We start from the raw sequence: 17,947 nt of genomic DNA on the forward strand, positions 1-17,947 counted from the left end.
TTACTTAGAGGCTCTAACCAATAGTGCAAAAAAGGTATTAGGTGAACAATAGGTACGTAAAATTAGGTTACTTACATTGTCTGCCAACTTCCCTGGGATAACGTACATTTGCTGAATGATTATGACAACTCAGTGACACAATAGTAGGGATTAACTGATCTGTGCTTGGGTTATTGATAAGTCATTGTCTCAACGTGGCCTTATAATGCTGTGAAAGGATCCAGGAACCAAAATTATTCAGATGGATCCCTTTCGAAAGAAGACATCCTCCTGAGTTATGACATTGGCCAGTAGTGAAATCGGCGACGTTTTCGCTATCTAAAAGTCATATTCCCATTAACTTCCAGTGAAGTGAGAGCGACTTTATCAAAGTGCTACGTCATACCAACCGGTTCTCTGCCTGCTTTAACGCCAATAACTCTGATACACGTGAAAATATTAAATGGCCTAGGGAATCGATAGAACACTCATGATGCACAAAACCAATATAAAACGTAAAAAAAAATGGGTGGACCTTTCCTTTAAGTGCTTAACACAATGTAAATGTCTCAAAGTATTTGGTTAATAAAGCAGATTACTGTCTATATCACCATAGACAATGAATGCATCCCATATGGCACCCTATTCTCTATGTAGTTCACTACTTTTGACCAGGGTCCATGGCACTCTGGTCAAAAAAAAGTAGTGCAATATATTAGGGAATATGTTGCCATTTTGGGCACTTCCAACAGCCTTACCTCTGGGACAGAGCTGATAAAATGGACCTGCCCAATCAGCTTACAGTAGGACTGAAAGAGCAGCAGCAGCTGAAAGTGGAGCTTGTAGAGTCGTTGACACAGCTCCAGTTGCTGCACAAACACACAAACAAAATGGCGTGTTCAAGTAGTATTACTCTGTTGTGTTGAAACACTCCATGCTCATTTAATTCCAATTTATTTGACACTTTAACGTAGCCTATTGGTTTCTCAATTGAAAGAAGAGAAGGTACAGCGTGTCACTTTAGTAATGTTGGCTTTAGTAGTGTTATTGACATCACCGAGAAGCATTAGGTTTGGCCATGGTACAATATTGTAGGCCTATTTATTTTGCAAAGACCTGTTATCACCAACAGCATCTTGGATGCCAGGCAATATCCTTTGGTAACACCGCCAATGTGTCATATGGGGCGGCAGGTAGTCTAGTGGTGAGAGCGTTGGGCCAGTAACCGAAAGGCTGCTAGATCGAATCCCCAAGCTGACAAGGTAAAAATGTGTCGTTCTGCCCCTGAACAAGGCAGTTAACCCACTGTTCCTAGGCTGTCATTGTAAATAAGAATTTGTTCTTAACCGACTTGTAAAATAAAAAATATATTGTAATTGCAGCTCACTTTACTCTTCTCGTTTTATTTGTAATCTAAATTGTTATTCACGTTGTGAGAACATTTTTGTGGGCTACCCTGAATAAAGAAAAGTTCATACAAAAATCACAATGGGTCAACATGAATAAGTAGCATGAATATATAAGGGAGAACATTTTTATTTTAACCTTTTAAACTACTTCAGAATTTTTAACAGTGAGCAAGAGACACTGCCCAGCTTAATTTAGACAGGGCACTATCAGAAAATAGGAATAAGTCATTTTGAACTTACTGCCAGAAATTCCATTTGCTACAAAGCAAGCGTGTTACAAGACAAGAGAGAGGTGAAAGGAAGACATCGAAAATCAATAGCAGGCATGCAACCATCGGCAGTCCGGGTTAGGTGAACAGTATAAGCCTTAGTCATAAAACAATATAATTTTATTGATACATGAACAGAGAGAGAAGGAGAGACGGAGAATCAGAGAGAGGGAGAGAATGCGAGTGAGAGTGAGGAGAGAGGACCAGCTGCAGTCTAGGGACTGAAAGCCAGGTGGTTGTGTGATTTTTAAAAAAGCCAAACAAGTAAGCAGTTTTGCCTTGTCACTTTCTTCGATGCACTAGGACTCTGCTGGGAGTCTCAAAGCCATTTTAAACTTGACTTAATATTTCACTCAAATATTTACTAGGCTGACATTTTATATATCTTTAATATGGATGTTTTGGGATTATAACAAAAAAATCTTAATGTTTTCTGCAAATGTATTAGCCAAGTTCCAGATCTGTTTGTGTTAGTCAACTCCTATAGTCATTGCCATGTCAAATACAGCACAAACAGATCTGGGACGAGGCTACTGATGTATCCGTGTATTAGCAGAACCTGCTTCCCTAGCCTGGTCCCAGAACTGTGTATACTCTTGCCATTGCTCATTGTCAAGCCAAACATGACAATGACTGACAAGAGTTGGCATGATAGCACTAACAGACTAGCACATAGGATACTGCTCCCCTGCCCAGCAGAGTCAAAATGGCCACATTACACATTGGGATGAGGGAGTCAATGTGATGTGCTGCAACTCAGGGGTTGCCCAGAAACAAGCTCAAATCTGGAGGTTCTGATGATATTCAAGGAGAAAACGTAAGTATTTCACTCACAGATTTGCCACAGAAGTAATCGAAAGGCAGGAAATGTGAAAGGATCAGTTGAGAGTTAATCTAAGCATTATTCATGTCACTCATCTTTGCCATTGTCTAAAAAACGTTTAGTATCTGATTAACCAATAACAAGAGGCCTCATTAACCAATAACAAAATATAAAACGCAACATGCAACAATATCAAATATTTTATCAAGTTAGTTTATACAGTATAAGGAAATCAGTCAATTGAGATACATTCACTGGACCCTAATCTATGGATTTCACATGACTGGGAATACAGACATGCATCTGTTGGTCACAGATTTCTATTGTTCTTTTAAAGGTAGGGATGTGGATCAGAAAACCAGTCAGTATCTGGTGTGATCACTATTTGCCTCATGCAGCGCGACATATCCTTCGCATAGAGTTGATCAGACTGCTGATTGTGGAATGTTGTCCCACTCCTCTTCAATGGCTGTGCGAAAGTTGCTGGATATTGGCAGGAACACGCTGTCGTACACGTCGATCTAGAGCATCCCAAACAGGCTCAATGGGTGACGTGTGTCTTGCGAATATGTAGGCAATGGAAGAACTGGGACACTTTCAGCTTCCAGGAATTGTTTACAGATTCTTGCGACATGGGTCGTGCATTATCATACTGAAACATGAGGTGATGGAGGCGGATGAATGGCATGGCAATGGGCCTCCGGATCTCATCACGGTATCTCAGTGCATCCAAACTGTGGCATTTATATTTTTGTTCAGTGTACAATGACAACATTTTGTGACGTTTTTGTTAGTTTTGGTCTTTGGATGTTTGAGGCAAGCTGAAGTTGGTAGCCGACGTCTATGCCCCTTCATCGGTAATTGGTCAACAGTGAGGATTATTAAATTAAGTGTTTGTTTACATTCAACGAGAGAAGACTCGTTTTCATGCAAATTATTTCACTTGAGAAATACTGCACCAAACAGCTTAAGATCTCCTTGGCAAAAACGTTAATTCAGACTATTTTAAGAAGTGGCTACAGCGTCTCAAGATGGACAAATAGTACTATTGCCGCTTTTTTTCAAGCTTAGTTCTTTTAAGGGAGTATGCGAGCACACCCGTGGACAGAGGTCCTACCTTTTCCTCGTATTCCCCCGGCTGGTTGGTAATCATGACACCCCCACTGCCTATGGGGAAGGTGGCCTTGCAGTTGGTTAACCACTGTGGGACAGGAAAGGGGAGTTATTGTGACATCATATTCTGAAATGATGAGTTGATGAAACATTGGTACTTCAATCAATCAAAGGTATAAAGGCCCTCAACGTCAACAGTTGTCACAAAAGTAACTCAGGGATGCGGTAATCCAGCTGAGACAAAGAGGAAGTGATAAGTAAAAACTTGTTAGCAGGAAGAAACCTCGACAGTAACCAGCCACCGAGTCCATCCTCTTCGGGCTGTACCAAGGTGACTTTGGTAACCGGGTGTATTTAAAACATGTAGTAACAGCAACTCATGTATCAGGGCTTACAGCTATGGCTGCTTCTTTCCTGCTGTTGTAAGTGTCCAGATATTCTTGGAGTTCCAGTACACTAAATTTAATCTTCTCCAGGAGCCCATAGGAGATGATCTGGGGAATGAAAACCATTTTGTTTTATACTTTGGGGTGACCAAAAGAGTGGTCTAATGACACATTGTTATGGTTTGATAAGACTGTACATGAGAACATCGTACATCAGCAAAACATATACACAATACATACAGTACATACATAATATAAAACACGTTGGCATCGCATTACACTGCTAATTATAAAACTGAAGTATAGAAGTGAATTCATTGCTGATCTACCAAAATACCATAAGTTACACCCATTACACAGGAATAGAATATATAATTAGTAAATGCTGATCTATTACTCACGGTGTCAGCGTCTATGAACAGCGTAGGACACTCGGAGCATGACGTCAGCATCTGGGACGACCTGAGGAACTTGGAACCTATCCCTCGCAGGCCATCTCCTAGGTAACCCGCAGCATCACAGGTTAGGGAGCAGAACTTGCTCTGAATACTCTGAAAAGCAAAAAAACGAACATGTGGATCAGTTGGTAGAGCATGGCGCTTGCAATGCCAAAATCATAAAAAATAAAACTAATTCAAGATAGACCAACCCTTTCCAATGGGCGCAAATTAATCATAGTGGGCAGAACAACAAAGGTGGGAAGAGCCAAGCACGAGCTAGTGAGATCCCATTAGCATGTTCTAACATTTATTTGCAGATTTCTGTTAGGGAACGCCTACTCTGAAGTGCACGTGTGCAATAACTCAATTCACCCTTGCACTCCTAAAGAACGCAATTATTTAGAGACTTGGCTAAGGGTAAAGTCTACAAAACGCAGTCCACTGTTTGTTACAGATTTTCATTTGGGAAACAGAAATGGAGAGCAAATGTTTCATCGATGAGAACATTTGCAGAATATCAGCCAAAAATCGATCTCGCTCCATCTTCTCCCACTGCCGGCCACTGGGTTTGCTCTCATCACCATATTTGGTAGTGAGTGGAAACGCCAACCAGATGCTTCACATTTATATATCCGGTGAATTATCTGTCTCATTGTTCCATCTGTGCTAGAATTGTGGGTTTGAGTGCCGTTGGGGCCATCAACACAGCAAAATATAGGGGAGACCCAGGTTGGTTGTCACAGTGTTAATTAGTCCCAATCTAAATGGTGCTGTGTAGTAATTTTGAGGTCAAAATGTGTGAAATCATCCACCTGGTCAATTCATGTCAGCATGACAAAAAATTTAGGTGAGGGGAATTTATGCATTGCCATAGGTGAAAGTAAAACAATTAAGTATTTTCTTCTCAGTTCCTAGGTCAAGCCATGTGATAACTAACATCTTAATTAGCATTCAGGGGGATGGTTGTCACATGGAATGTGGGGTTGGTTGTCACGATCATCTCCATTGTAAGATTTTCAGGGGTCGGTGGTGGCTAATTCCACAGTAACAGAGTGATGCTGACTCAGATTTCTTACTTAAAAATGTATGTCAAGCAAAAACCATCAGTGACAAACGCACACTATTTTTTTTATAGCCTAGGTTTAATTATAGAATTACAGGCCTATAGAATCCCTATTCATTTCATATTTGATCTCTGTGGGCCTAGTAGCCTAGACCTAAAGGTTTGTCATCTCACTTTTAACATAGGCGGCGCAATGTGGGTTTCACGTCGATGTTGGAGAAGCAAATTTTCACCATAACAAAATGCACATTTATGATGAATCATTCCATTCCATCATTCCATTATGTAAGACAGCCTACTATACGGATAATTATTTACTCTTCAGTGGGCCTCAACTTAATCACTAGCCTCACTCTTTTTTGTCGTTGTTGAATTTGACCCCTTTTTCTCCCCAATTTCGTGGTATCCAATTGGTTTAGTAACTACTATCTTGTCTCATCACTACAACTCCCGTACGGGCTCAGGAGAGACGAAGGTTAAAAGTCATGTGTCCTCCGATACCCAACCCAAACCAAGCCGCACTACTTAACACAGCGCGCATCCAACCCGGAAGCCAGCTGCACCAATGTGTCTGAGGAAACACCGTGCACCTGGCAACCTTGGTTAGCGCACACTGCGCCCGGCCCGCCACAGGAGTTGCTGGTGCGCGATGAGACAAGGATATACCTACCGGCCAAGCCCTCCCTAACCCGGACGACGCTAGGCCAATTGTGCGTCGCCCCCACGGACCTCCCGGTCGCGGCTGGTTACGACAGAGCCTGAGCGCAAACCCAGAGTCTCTGATGGCACAGCTGGCGCTGCCGTACAGCGCCCTTAACCACTGCGCCACCCGGGAGGCCTCTAGCCTCACTCTTAAGCATTCTAAATCAGGGTTCCTGGGGTACTATCATGATAGCTCGCACTTACACTTAATCCTTTCTCTACGCTTCTATTTATTCACGCTCGACCCTGCTCCTCATTCTCTTTTCATCCCTCCCATTTGTACCTCCTCTGTTTCACTTCTCAAGTAATATACAAGTGCTAGATTGCCCCTCTACGTGACACTGGTCTTTTGTTCAGAACTGGAGCCATAACCACCGCAGCTTTTCTAAGCTTAACAGTTCAAACAGAGTAATCTTGATAGGGACTGTGAGCCGCATCCCAAATGTTATTTCCTACATAGTGCACTGACCAGGGCCCCTCTATATAGGGAATAGGGTTCAATTTGGGATGTAGCCTACGATGGTCCAGTCATGTTAATCCCACTGTCCCTGCAGCAAGACATGGGTAAATCTAAAATGACATTGCATAGGAAAAGGGGAACATTGTGCAGGGAATAATCGGCCACATCATCACTATTTCAATGATCAAATTCAAAAAGAACAATGGCAACAGTAGCAGGAGGTTGGCCCGTTCCATTTGTTCTACCAGCAGAAAAAAACGAAGAACTTTCTAAACAGCATGCATATAGAGAAGGGCACTCAACTTGTACTGCACTGACTCATATCCCCCTGATGATTGGCTAAAATAAATGGATAAATAGATGATAGTTGGAGCTGTTACGTTTAGATTTCAGTGAAGCCTTTTATGTTATTGATCATAACTCACTTGATGGGATTTTACATCACATGGTTTGAGAGTTACTTAACTAATAGAACTCAGAGTATTCTTCAATGGGAGCTACACTAAAATCAGATATGGGTCTTGCTAGAAATAAAAGGGGCCAATTTGTAACATCAGGGTCAAAATGGTTTGATATACATGTAATTATTATTACATGTGTAGTTACAGTAATAACAATCTAGATGGGCACAATGAGACCATAACTCCTAGCAACAAAACATCTACATGTCATTCAAAATGTCACCTGGCTACTAGGCATGACACTGCATGTTTCTTTGTCATGCCTAGAATCCAGGTCTGTTTGTGCTTTGGTCAACTTCTCTATCATTTATAGCTATGCTAAACAGAAGAATGGAAAGATGAACAGCATTTATATATTTGTTTTATAGTTTATATAATAATGTAATACAACAATAATAATAATAATGGGTTTTTTCAAAGTCATTGACAATAATAACCGATAATGAAAAAATTATAATCAGTAAACTGAAAACGAGACTTCACATTCTTGTCTCCTCTGTCCTTGTTTCCTCCATTCCATGCCTCTCCTCGAAAGTGCATTGGAGCCCGAGGGGAGGAACGTTTCCTCCTCTCCCTAATGTGCTTTGAGAGGGAGGTGAGAAATGGAGGAAACAAGGAGACAATCTCAATTGCATTTCCTTCACACCTTCTTAAAATCCATTGGATAAGAAGGTGAGGGGAGGGATCTCTGACCTTCTCATCCCATTGGTTTTTGAGAAGGAGACGAGGAGAGAGGATGCAACAAATCAAGGAAATACAATTGAGATTCTCCAAGGACAGAGGAAGCAAGTATTCAACAGGTATTAGCTCCCTCTCCCTATTTCACAGCTATATCTCCCTCCTCTCTACCGCACCTGCTGTCTCGACCTCTGAATGATCGGCTATAAAAGCCAACTGACATTTACTCCTGAGGTAAATGTCAGTTGCACGCACTACAAACACATTTCTTATTTGACCCTTCTGGTCATCTATGAACGTTTGAACATCTTGAACTATCTGGCCTTAATGGCCATGTACTCCACCCGGCACACTCAGAAGAGGACAGCCCACAGAGCCTGGTTCCTCTTATTTTTTTAACCTTTATTTTTAACCATGCAAGTCAGTTAAGAACAAATTCTTATTTACAATGACGGCCTACCTCGGTCAAAACCTCCCTAACCCAGACGCCGCTGGGCAAATTGTGCGCCGCCCTATGGGACTCCTTATTATGGCCGGTTGTGATACAGCCAGTCATCGAACCAGGGTCTGTAGGTTTCTTCGTAGATTCCTGCCTTTGTAGGGAGTTTTTCCTAGACACTGCACTTCTACATCTGATGACATCTGCTGATGTAAAAAGGGCTTTATAAATAGATTTTGATTTGATTTTTTTTTTTATGTAGTGACTGACTAACTGAACTACCATAATACCCATGGCCTGTCCAGAAACAACCCCCTAGCCACTACTGCCCAAAGTCTTGACACTTCTGGAAATATGATAGGGATTGATGGATGGAGACAAGGTGAGAGCTCCACCTTACCCTTTAATAGGCTTGGTGGAATTTTGTCCACTACAAGAAATGCTCACTGATACCCTAGCTTATAGAAATACCCATATGGACAGTGCGGCACCCCTCAGGTCAGTTGCCTTGGGCTGTAAAATGACTATGTATGCTGATTGCACATTCTACACCTCTGCACCTACTGCCAGTGAGCTCACAGAGACTCTTAGCAAGGAGTTACAGTCAGAGTCAGAATGGGTAATTAACAATAAACTGGCCTTCAATACATCTAAAACCAAAAGCATTGTATTTGGTTCAAAGCCTTCTCTTAGACCTTAACCTCAACTGGAGTTGTGCATAAAGGGTGTGACCATTAAAGATGTTGAAGAAGAAGTAACATTGAATGGTCAGTTATCATGGTCAAATTATATTGACAAAGATGTTGAAGATGGGGAGGTAAATCCTATATAAAAAAGATGATCTTTGTCAAAACGCAGAACAACTGTAGTAGTTGTTGAGGCTTTGATCTTTACCCATCTTGATTATTGTCTGGTAATGGTCACGTGCAGCAAAGAAAGACCTAGCAAAGCTGCAGCTGGCTGAAAACAAAGCAGCACACCTTGCCTTTAACTGCAACACACAACTAACATCAACAACATGCATGATAGTCTTTCATGGATGAGGGTTCTCTTCAAATCGACCTGGTCACATGCGCCGAATACAACACCTTACCGTGAAATGCTTACTTTCAAGCCCTTAACCAACAGTGCAGATCAAGAAGAGTTAAGATTTTTTAACACACACACACACACACACACACACACACACACACACACACACACACACACACACACACACACACACACACACACACACACACACACACACACACACACACACACACAAAAAAAATCAAGGGAACACTAAAATAACACATCCTAGATCTGAATGAATGAAATATTCTTATTAAATACTTTTTTTCTTTACATAGTTGAATGTGCTGACAACAAAATCACACAAAAATGATCAATGGAAATCAAATGTATCAACCCATGGAGGTCTGGATTTGGAGTCACACTCAAAATTAAAGTGGAAAACCACACTACAGGCTGATCCAACTTTGATGTAATGTCCTTAAAACAAGTCAAAATGAGGCTTAGTAGTGTGTTTGGCCTCCACTTGCCTGTATGTCCTCCCTACAACGCCTGGGCATGCTCCTGATGAGGTGGAGGATGGTCTCCTGAGGGATCTCCTCTCAGACCTGGACAAAAGCATCCACCAACTCCTGGACAGTCTGTGGTGCAACGTGGCGTTGGTGGATGGAGCTAGACATGATGTCCCAGATGTGCTCAATTGGATTCAGGTCTGGGAACGGGCGGGCCAGTCCATAGCATTAATGCCTTCCTCTTGCAGGAACTGCTGACACACTCCAGCCACATGAGGTCTAGAATAGTCTTGCATTAGGAGGAACCAAGGACCAACCGCACCAGCATATGGTCTCACAAGGGGTCTGAGGATCTCATCTCGGTACCTAATGGCAGTCAGGCTACCCCTGGCGAGCACATGGAGGGCTGTGAGACCCCCCAAAGAAATGCCACCCCACACCATGACTGACCCACCGCCAAACCAGTCATGCTGGAGGATGTTGTAGGCAGCAGAACGTTCTCCACGGCGTCTCCAGACTCTGTCACGTGCTCAGTGTGAACCTGCTTTCATCTGTGAAGAGCACAGGGCGCCAGTGGCGAATTTGCCAATCTTGGTGTTCTCTGGCAAATGCCAAACGTCCTGCACGGTGTTGGGCTGTAAGCACAACCCCCACCTGTGGACGTCGGGCCCTCATACCACCCTCATGGAGTCTGTTTCTGACCGTTTGAGCAGACACATGCACATTTGTGGCCTGCTGGAGGTCATTTTACAGGGCTCTGGCAGTGCTCCTCCTGCTCCTCCTTGCACAAAGGCAGAGGTAGCGGTCCTGATGCTGGGTTGTTGCCCTCCTACGGCCTCCTCCACATCTCCTGGTGTACTGGCCTGTCTCCTGGTAGCGCCTCCATGCTCTGGACACTACGCTGACAGACACAGCAAACCTTCTTGCCACAGCTCGCATTGATGTGCCATCCTGGATGAGCTGCACTACCTGAGCCACTTGTGTGGGTTGTAGACTCAGTCTCATGCTACCACTAGAGTGAAAGCACCGCCAGCATTCAAAAGTGACCAAAACATCAGCCAGGAAGCATAGGAACTGAGAAGTGCACCACCTGCAAACCACTCCTTTATTGGGGGTGTCTTGCTAATTGCCTATAATTTCCACCAGTTGTCTATTCCATTTGCACAACAGCATGTGAAATTTATTGTCAATCAGTTTTGCTTCCTAAGTGGACAGTTTGATTTCACTTGGAGTTACATTGTGTTGTTTAAGTGTTCCCTTTATTTTTTTGAGCAGTATATATATATATATATATATATATATATATAAACATATAAACACAACAATGAGGTTATATACAGGGGTACCGGTACCGAGTCAGTGTGCGGGGGTACAGGTTAGAGGTAATTTGTACATTTAGGTAGGGATGAAGTGATTCTGCATAGATAACAGAGAGTAGGCGGTGTACAAAACAAATGGGGGGGGTCAACATAATCCGGTGTTCATTTGATTAATTGTTCAGCAGTCTTATGGCTTGGGGGTAGAAGCTTTTAAGGAGCCTCTTGGTCCTGGACTTGGCGCTCCGGCACCGCTTGCCGTGAGGTAACAGAGAAAACTGTCTGATTTGGGTGAGTGGAGTCTGACAAATGTTTTGGGATTTCCTCTGACACCGCCTATTATATACAGTTGAAGTCGGAAGTTTACATTCACTTAGCCAAATACATTTTAACCTAGTTTCTCACAATTCCCGACATTTAATCCAAGTGAAAATTCCCTGTCTTAGTTCAGTTAGGATCACCACGTTATTTGAAGAATGTGAAATGTCAGTTGAGAGAATTATTTATTTCAGCTTTTATTTCTTTCTTCACATTCCCAATGGGTCAGAAGTGTACATACACTCAATTAGTATTTGGTAGCATTGCCTTTAAATTGTTTCACTTGGGTCAAACGTTCAGGTAGCCTTCCACAAGCTTCCCACAATATGTTGGGTGGATTTTGGCTCATTCCTACTGACAGAGCTGGTGTAACTAAGTCAAATTTGTAGGCCTCCTTGCTCGCTTTTTCAGTTCTGCCCACAATTGTTCTATAGGATTGAGGTCAGGGCTTTGTGATGGCCACTCCAATACCTTGACTTTGTTGTCCTTGAGCCATTTTGCCACAACTTTGGAAGTATGCTTGGGGTCATTGTCCATTTGAAAGACACATTTGCAACAAGCTTTAACTTCCCGACATATGTCTTGAGACGTTGCTTCAATTTATTCCCATAAATTTTCCTTAATGTGCATTTCACAAAATAGATTGCATCCAGTCCCTCCGACAGCAAAGCACCCCCACAACATGATGCTGCCACCCCCATGCTTCACGGTTGGGATGGTGTTCTGCGGCTTGCAAGCCTCCCCCTTTTCCTTCAAACATAACGATGGTCATTATGCCAAACAGTTCTATTTTTGTTTCATCAGACCAGAGGATATTTCTCTAAAAAGTACAATCTTTGTCCCCATGTGCAGTTGCATACCATAGTCTGGCTTTTTTATGTCTGTTTTGGAGCAGTGGCTTCTTCCTTGCTGAGCGGCCTTTCAGGTTATGTCGATATAGGACTCGTTTTACTGTGGATATAGATACTTTTGTACCCGTTTCCTCCGGCATCTTCCCAAGGTCCTTTGCTGTTCAGTCTCCTGAGGAGGTTAAAGGTTTTGTCATGCCCTCTTCACAACTGTCTTGGTGTGTTTGGACCATGATAGATAGTTGGTGATATGGACACCAAGGAACTTGAAACTCTCGACCCGCTCCACTACAGCCCCGTCGATGATAATGGGGGTCTGTTCGGCCCACCGTTTTCTTGTAGTCCATGATTGGCTCCTTGCTCACATTGAGGGAGACGTTGTTGTCCTGGTACCACTCTGCCAGTTATCTGACCTGCTCCCTATAGGCCGTGTCATCGTTGTCGGTGATCAGGCCTACCACAGTGGTGTCGTCAGCAAACTTAATGATGGTGTTGGAGTCGTGTTTGGCCACACAGTCATGGACAAACAGGGAGTACAGGAGGGGACTAAGTACACACCCCTGAGGATCAGAGTGGCAGACGTGCTTAATATTACCCTTAACACCCGGGGTGTGGCCCGTCAGTCAGTCCAGGATCCAGTTACCGGGTCCTTTGCTTCGTGGGCACTATGGTGTTGAACGCTGAGCTGTAGTCAATGAACAGCATTCTCACATAGGTGTTCCTTTTGTCAAGGTGGGAAAGGGCAGTGTGGAGTGCAATTTAGATTGCGTAATCTGTGGTTCTGTTGGGGCAATATGCGAATTGCAGTGGGTCTAGGGTATCTGGGAGGATGCTGTTCATGTGAGCCATGACCAGCCTTTAAAAGCACTTCATGGCTACAGACGTGAGTGCTAAGAGGCTGTAATAATTTAGGTAGGTTACCTCTGTGTTCTTGGGCACAGGGACTATGGTGGTCTGCTTGAAACATGTAGGTATTACATGGGAAAGGTTGAAAATCTCAGTGAAGACACTTGACAGTTCGTCCGTGTATGCTTTGCGTACACGTCCTGGTAATCTATCTGGCCGCGCAGCTTTCTGAACGTTGACCTATTTAAAGGTCTTGCTCACATCGGCTACTGAGAGCGTTATCACACAGTAATCGAGAATAGCTGGTGCTCTTGTGCATGCTTCAGTGTTGCTTGCCTCGAAGCGAGCATAAAAGGCATTTAGCTTGTCTTGTCGGCTTGAGTCACTGGGCAGCTCACGTCTGGGTTTCCCTTTGTCGCCCGTAATAGTTTAAGCCCTGCCAGATCCGACAAGCGTCAGAGCCGGTGTAGTAGGATTCAATCTTAATCCTGTATTGACGCTTGGCTTATTTGATGGTTCGTCTGAGGGCATAGCAGGATTTTTATAGGTGTCCAGATTAGTGTCCCGCTCCTTGAAAGTGGAAGCTCTAGCCTTTAGCGCGATGCGGATGTTGCCTTTAATCAATGGCTTCTGGTTGGGATATATGCATACGGTCACTGTGGGGACGACGTCGTCGATACACTTATTGATGAAGCCGATTACTGAGGTGGTATACTCCTCAATGCCACTGGATGAATCCCGGAACATATTCCAGTCTGTGCTAGCAAAACAATCCTGTAGTGTAACATCCGCACCATCTGACCACTTCGGTATTAGGCGAGTCACTGATACCTCCTTCTTTAGTTTATGCTTGTAAGCAGGAATCAGGAGGATAGAATTATGGTCAGATTTGCCAAATGGAGGGCGGGGGAGAGCTTTGTGTGCATCTCTGTGTGTGGAGTAAAGGTGGCGTATAGTTTATTTTCCCTCTGGTTGAACATGTGACATGCTGGTAAAAATGTGATCAAACTGATTTAAGTTTGCCTGCATTAGGCCACTAGGAGAGCTGCTTCTGGGTGAGCATTTTCTTGTTTGCTTATGGCCTTATAGGTGGTTGGTTGAGTGATCTCTTAGTTCCAACATCGGTCTGTGGTGGTAAATAGATGGCTACGAATAATATAAACTCAGCAAAAAAAAAAACATCCTCTCACTGTCAACTGCGTTTATTTTCAACAAACTTAACATGTGTAAATATTTGTATGAACATTAACAACAGACACACTGAACAAGTTCCACAGACATGTGACTAACAGAAATTGAATAATGTGTCCCTGAACAAAGGGGGGAGGGGGGGGTCAAAATCAAAAGTAATAGTCAGTATCAGGTGTGGCGACCAGCTGCATTAAATACTGCAGTGCATCTCCTCATTGACTGCACCAGATTTGCCAGTTCTTGCTGTGAGATGTTAACCCACTCTTCCACAAAGGTACCTGCAAGTTCCTGGACATTTCTTGGAGGGAATGGCCCTAGCCCTCACCCTCCGATCCAACAGGTCCCAGACGTGCTCAATGGGATTGAGATCCTGGCTCTTCGCTGGCCATGGCAGAACACTGACATTCCTGTCTTGAAGAAAATCACGCACAGAACGAACAGTAGGATGGTGGCATTATCATGCTGGAGGGTCGTTTCAGGATGAGCCTGCAGGAAGGGTAGCACATGAGGGAGGAGGATGTCTTCCCTATAATGCACAGCGTTGAGATTGCCTGCAATGACAACAAGCTCAGTCCGATGATGCTGTGACACACCGCCCCAGACCATGACGGACCCTCCACCTCCAAATCGATCCCGCTCCAGAGTACAGGCCTTGGTGTAACACTCATTCCTTCCAAGATAAACGCAAATCCAAGTTATTTGGATTTTTACGAATGATCTTTGAAAAGACAGGGTCCTGAAAAAGTGACATTTCTTTTTTTGCTGAGTTTAGAAGAATACTCGCTTGGGGATAGTGTGGTTTCCAGCTTATCATAAGGTACTCTACCTCAGGCGAGCAATACCTCAAGACATCGCGCACCAGCTGTTATTGACAAAAAGACACCCCCCATCTCTAGTCTTACCAGAAATAGCTTCTCTGTTCTGCCGGTGCATTGAAAATCCCTCCAGCTCTATATTGTCTGTGTAGTCGTTCAGCCACGACTCGGTGAAACGTAGGATATTACAGTTCTTAATGTCCCATTGGTAGGATAATCGTAGGTCATCCATTTTTATTTTCCAATGATTGCATGTTAGCAAGTAGAATTGATGGCAATGGGACTTTACTCGCTCACCTACGGATTCTCAAAAGGCAGCCTGATCTGCGTCCTCTTTTCCTCCAACTTTTCTTCACCAAATGATGTGATTCTGGGCCTGTTCCCGGGAGAGCAGTGTATCTTTCTCGTCGGGCTCGTTTTAAAGAAAAAAAAGCTTCTTTCAGTCCGTGGTGAGTATAATCCCAGTTTTGATGTCAAGAAGTTATTTTCGGTCATAAGAGACGGTAAAAGCAACATTATGTGCAAAATAAGTTTAAAAAATAAGTTTACAAACAACGCAAGAAATTTACAAAATAGCACAATTTATTATGGGCATGTAAAACGTCAACCATCCTCTTCGGTGCCATTTTTCTAGTCTTTTAAGAAACATTTGTGTGTTGAAAATGCCTAACCACTTCATAATCTATTTGCATAGACTTCAAACAGACCAGACACCTCAATGTGTTTCTTCAAGGTGCCAAACCCCCAAAAGATTTAAAGTTATGTACAGAGCCATGCCACACAGAGGTTACTCAGGTAAAAAGCAAGTTTAGCACACTCCTCTCCTCTTTCTGAAGATCTAATTTAACTGTACTGTATAGAAGATGTACATATGATTAGTTGTTGTCTCTTGGTGTCTTTATTGAGTTAGTTCATATAAGGATATCAGTCAATTGAAATAAATTCATTCGGCCCTTATCTATGGATTTCACATGACTGGGAAAACAGATATGCATCTGTTGGTAGGGTCGTGGACCAGAAAACCAGTCAGTATCTGGTGTGACCACTATTTGCCTCATGCAGCGACAGAGTTGGTCATGACTGTTGATTGTGGAATGTTGTCCCACTCCACTTCAATGGCAGTTGCTGGGAACATGCAGTTCAATCACATCCCAAACACGCTCAATGGGTGAGTATGCAGGCCATAGAAGAACAGACATTTTACATGTGGAAAATTTCTGGGATTTTTTAAATTCATCTCATGAAACATGGGACCAACATTTCACATGTTGTGTTTATATTTTTGATCAATGTATAACCCTTATTTTTGTATTTTGAATTTAATGTAATATCATGTTGTCCTTGACTGTTATGTACTTTATCTATTTGTATGTTTTATGTGGACCACAGGAAGAGCAGCTGCTGCTTGTTCAATAGCTAACGGGGATCCTGAAAAAACTAAACAGTGTAATGACTTTGTATTCAGACCCCTTGACTTTCCACTTTGTTACGTTACAGCTTTATTCTAAAATGGATTAAATAATTTTAACACATCAATCTACACACAATACACCATCATTTGCAAATAAATAAATATTTTCAGACCCTTTACTCAGTACTTTGTTGAAGCACCTTTGTCAGCGATTACAGCCTCTTCTTGGGTATGACGCTACAAGCTTGGCACAGCTGTATTTGGGGAGTTTCTCCTGTTCTTCTCTGCAGATCCTCTCAAGCTCTCTCAGGTTGGATGGGGAGTGTTGCCACAGCTATTTTCAGGTCTCTCCAGAGATCTACGATCGAGTTCAAGTCCAGGCTCTGGCCCGAAGCCACTCCTGCATAGTCTTGACTGTGTGCTTAGGGTCTTTGTCCTGTTGTTGGAAGGTGAACCTTCCTGAGCAGGTTTCCATCAAGGATCTCAGTTCTTTGCTCTGTTCATCTTTCCCTCAATCCTGACTAGTCACCCAGCCGCTGAAATAAATCCCACAGCTTGATTCTTCCACCACCATGCTTCACCGAAACTCTTGGCATTCAGGGATGGTACCAGAGAATCCGTTTCCTCATGTGCTTTTTACAGACGCCACCCTAAACTTCAGTTTCAGGTTCAGGTTCTTGGTCACCTCCCTGACCAAGGCCCTTCTCTCCAGATTACTCAGTATGTCTGGGCGACCAGCTCTAGGGAGAGTCGTGGTGGTTCCAAACGTCTCCCTTTTAAGAATGATGGAGGCCACTGTGTTCTTGGGGAACTTCAATACTGCAGAATTGTTTTGGTACCCTTCCCCAGATCTGTGCCTCGACACAATACTGTCTGAGCTCCACGGACAATTCCTTCGACCTCATGGCTTGGTTTTTGCTCTAACATGCACTGTCAACTGTGGGACCTTATATAGACAGGTGTGTGCCTTTCCAAATCATGTCCAATTAATTGAATTTACCTCAGGTGGTCCCCAATCAAGTTGTAGAAACATCTCAAGGATGATCATTGGAAACAGGATGCACCTGAGCTCAATTTCGAGTCTTATGTAAATAAGGTATCTGTTATGTCTAAAAATCTGTTTTCACTTCGTCATTATAGGGTATTGTGTGTAGATTGATGAGGAAGCATGTTTATTTCATCAATTTTAGAATATGGCTGTAACGTAACAAAATGTGGAAAAGGTAAAGGAGTCTGAATACTTTTCGAATGCACTGTAGTCCGGTTTGACTGACTATGGCAGATAGGACACTTAATTGCTGATTATAGACCATGGTCAAAAGTAGTGCACTATACAGGGAATAGGTTGCCATTTGGGACACAACTGGTGTCTTTTGAGATGCAGACTGGGTTCTGTATTACCAGGTCCTGACGCGGTACCGGAAGGTCCTTTGGCTGTTACAATAGATTCAGAT

The 17,947-nt window shown here is 43.1% G+C and overlaps 1 protein-coding gene across 4 annotated transcripts in view; it reads right to left on the reverse strand.

Annotated features, from left to right (window-relative positions):
* The window catches only part of LOC118397034 (protein furry homolog), a 231,669-nt gene that overhangs the window by 21,311 nt on the left and 192,411 nt on the right, over positions 1-17,947 (reverse strand). For all 4 annotated transcript variants that reach the window (XM_052467095.1, XM_052467092.1, XM_052467093.1 and 1 more), the window contains exons 58-61: positions 4,381-4,530; positions 3,989-4,087; positions 3,598-3,681; positions 738-848 (exon numbers count right to left, since the gene is read on the reverse strand). In XM_052467095.1, the coding sequence (XP_052323055.1) occupies positions 738-848; positions 3,598-3,681; positions 3,989-4,087; positions 4,381-4,530 (444 nt within the window). The remainder of the gene's footprint in view (positions 1-737; positions 849-3,597; positions 3,682-3,988; positions 4,088-4,380; positions 4,531-17,947) is intronic.

Source organism: Oncorhynchus keta, chromosome 18 (assembly GCF_023373465.1).
Source record: "Oncorhynchus keta strain PuntledgeMale-10-30-2019 chromosome 18, Oket_V2, whole genome shotgun sequence".
NCBI classification, from domain to species: Eukaryota; Metazoa; Chordata; class Actinopteri; order Salmoniformes; family Salmonidae; genus Oncorhynchus; species Oncorhynchus keta.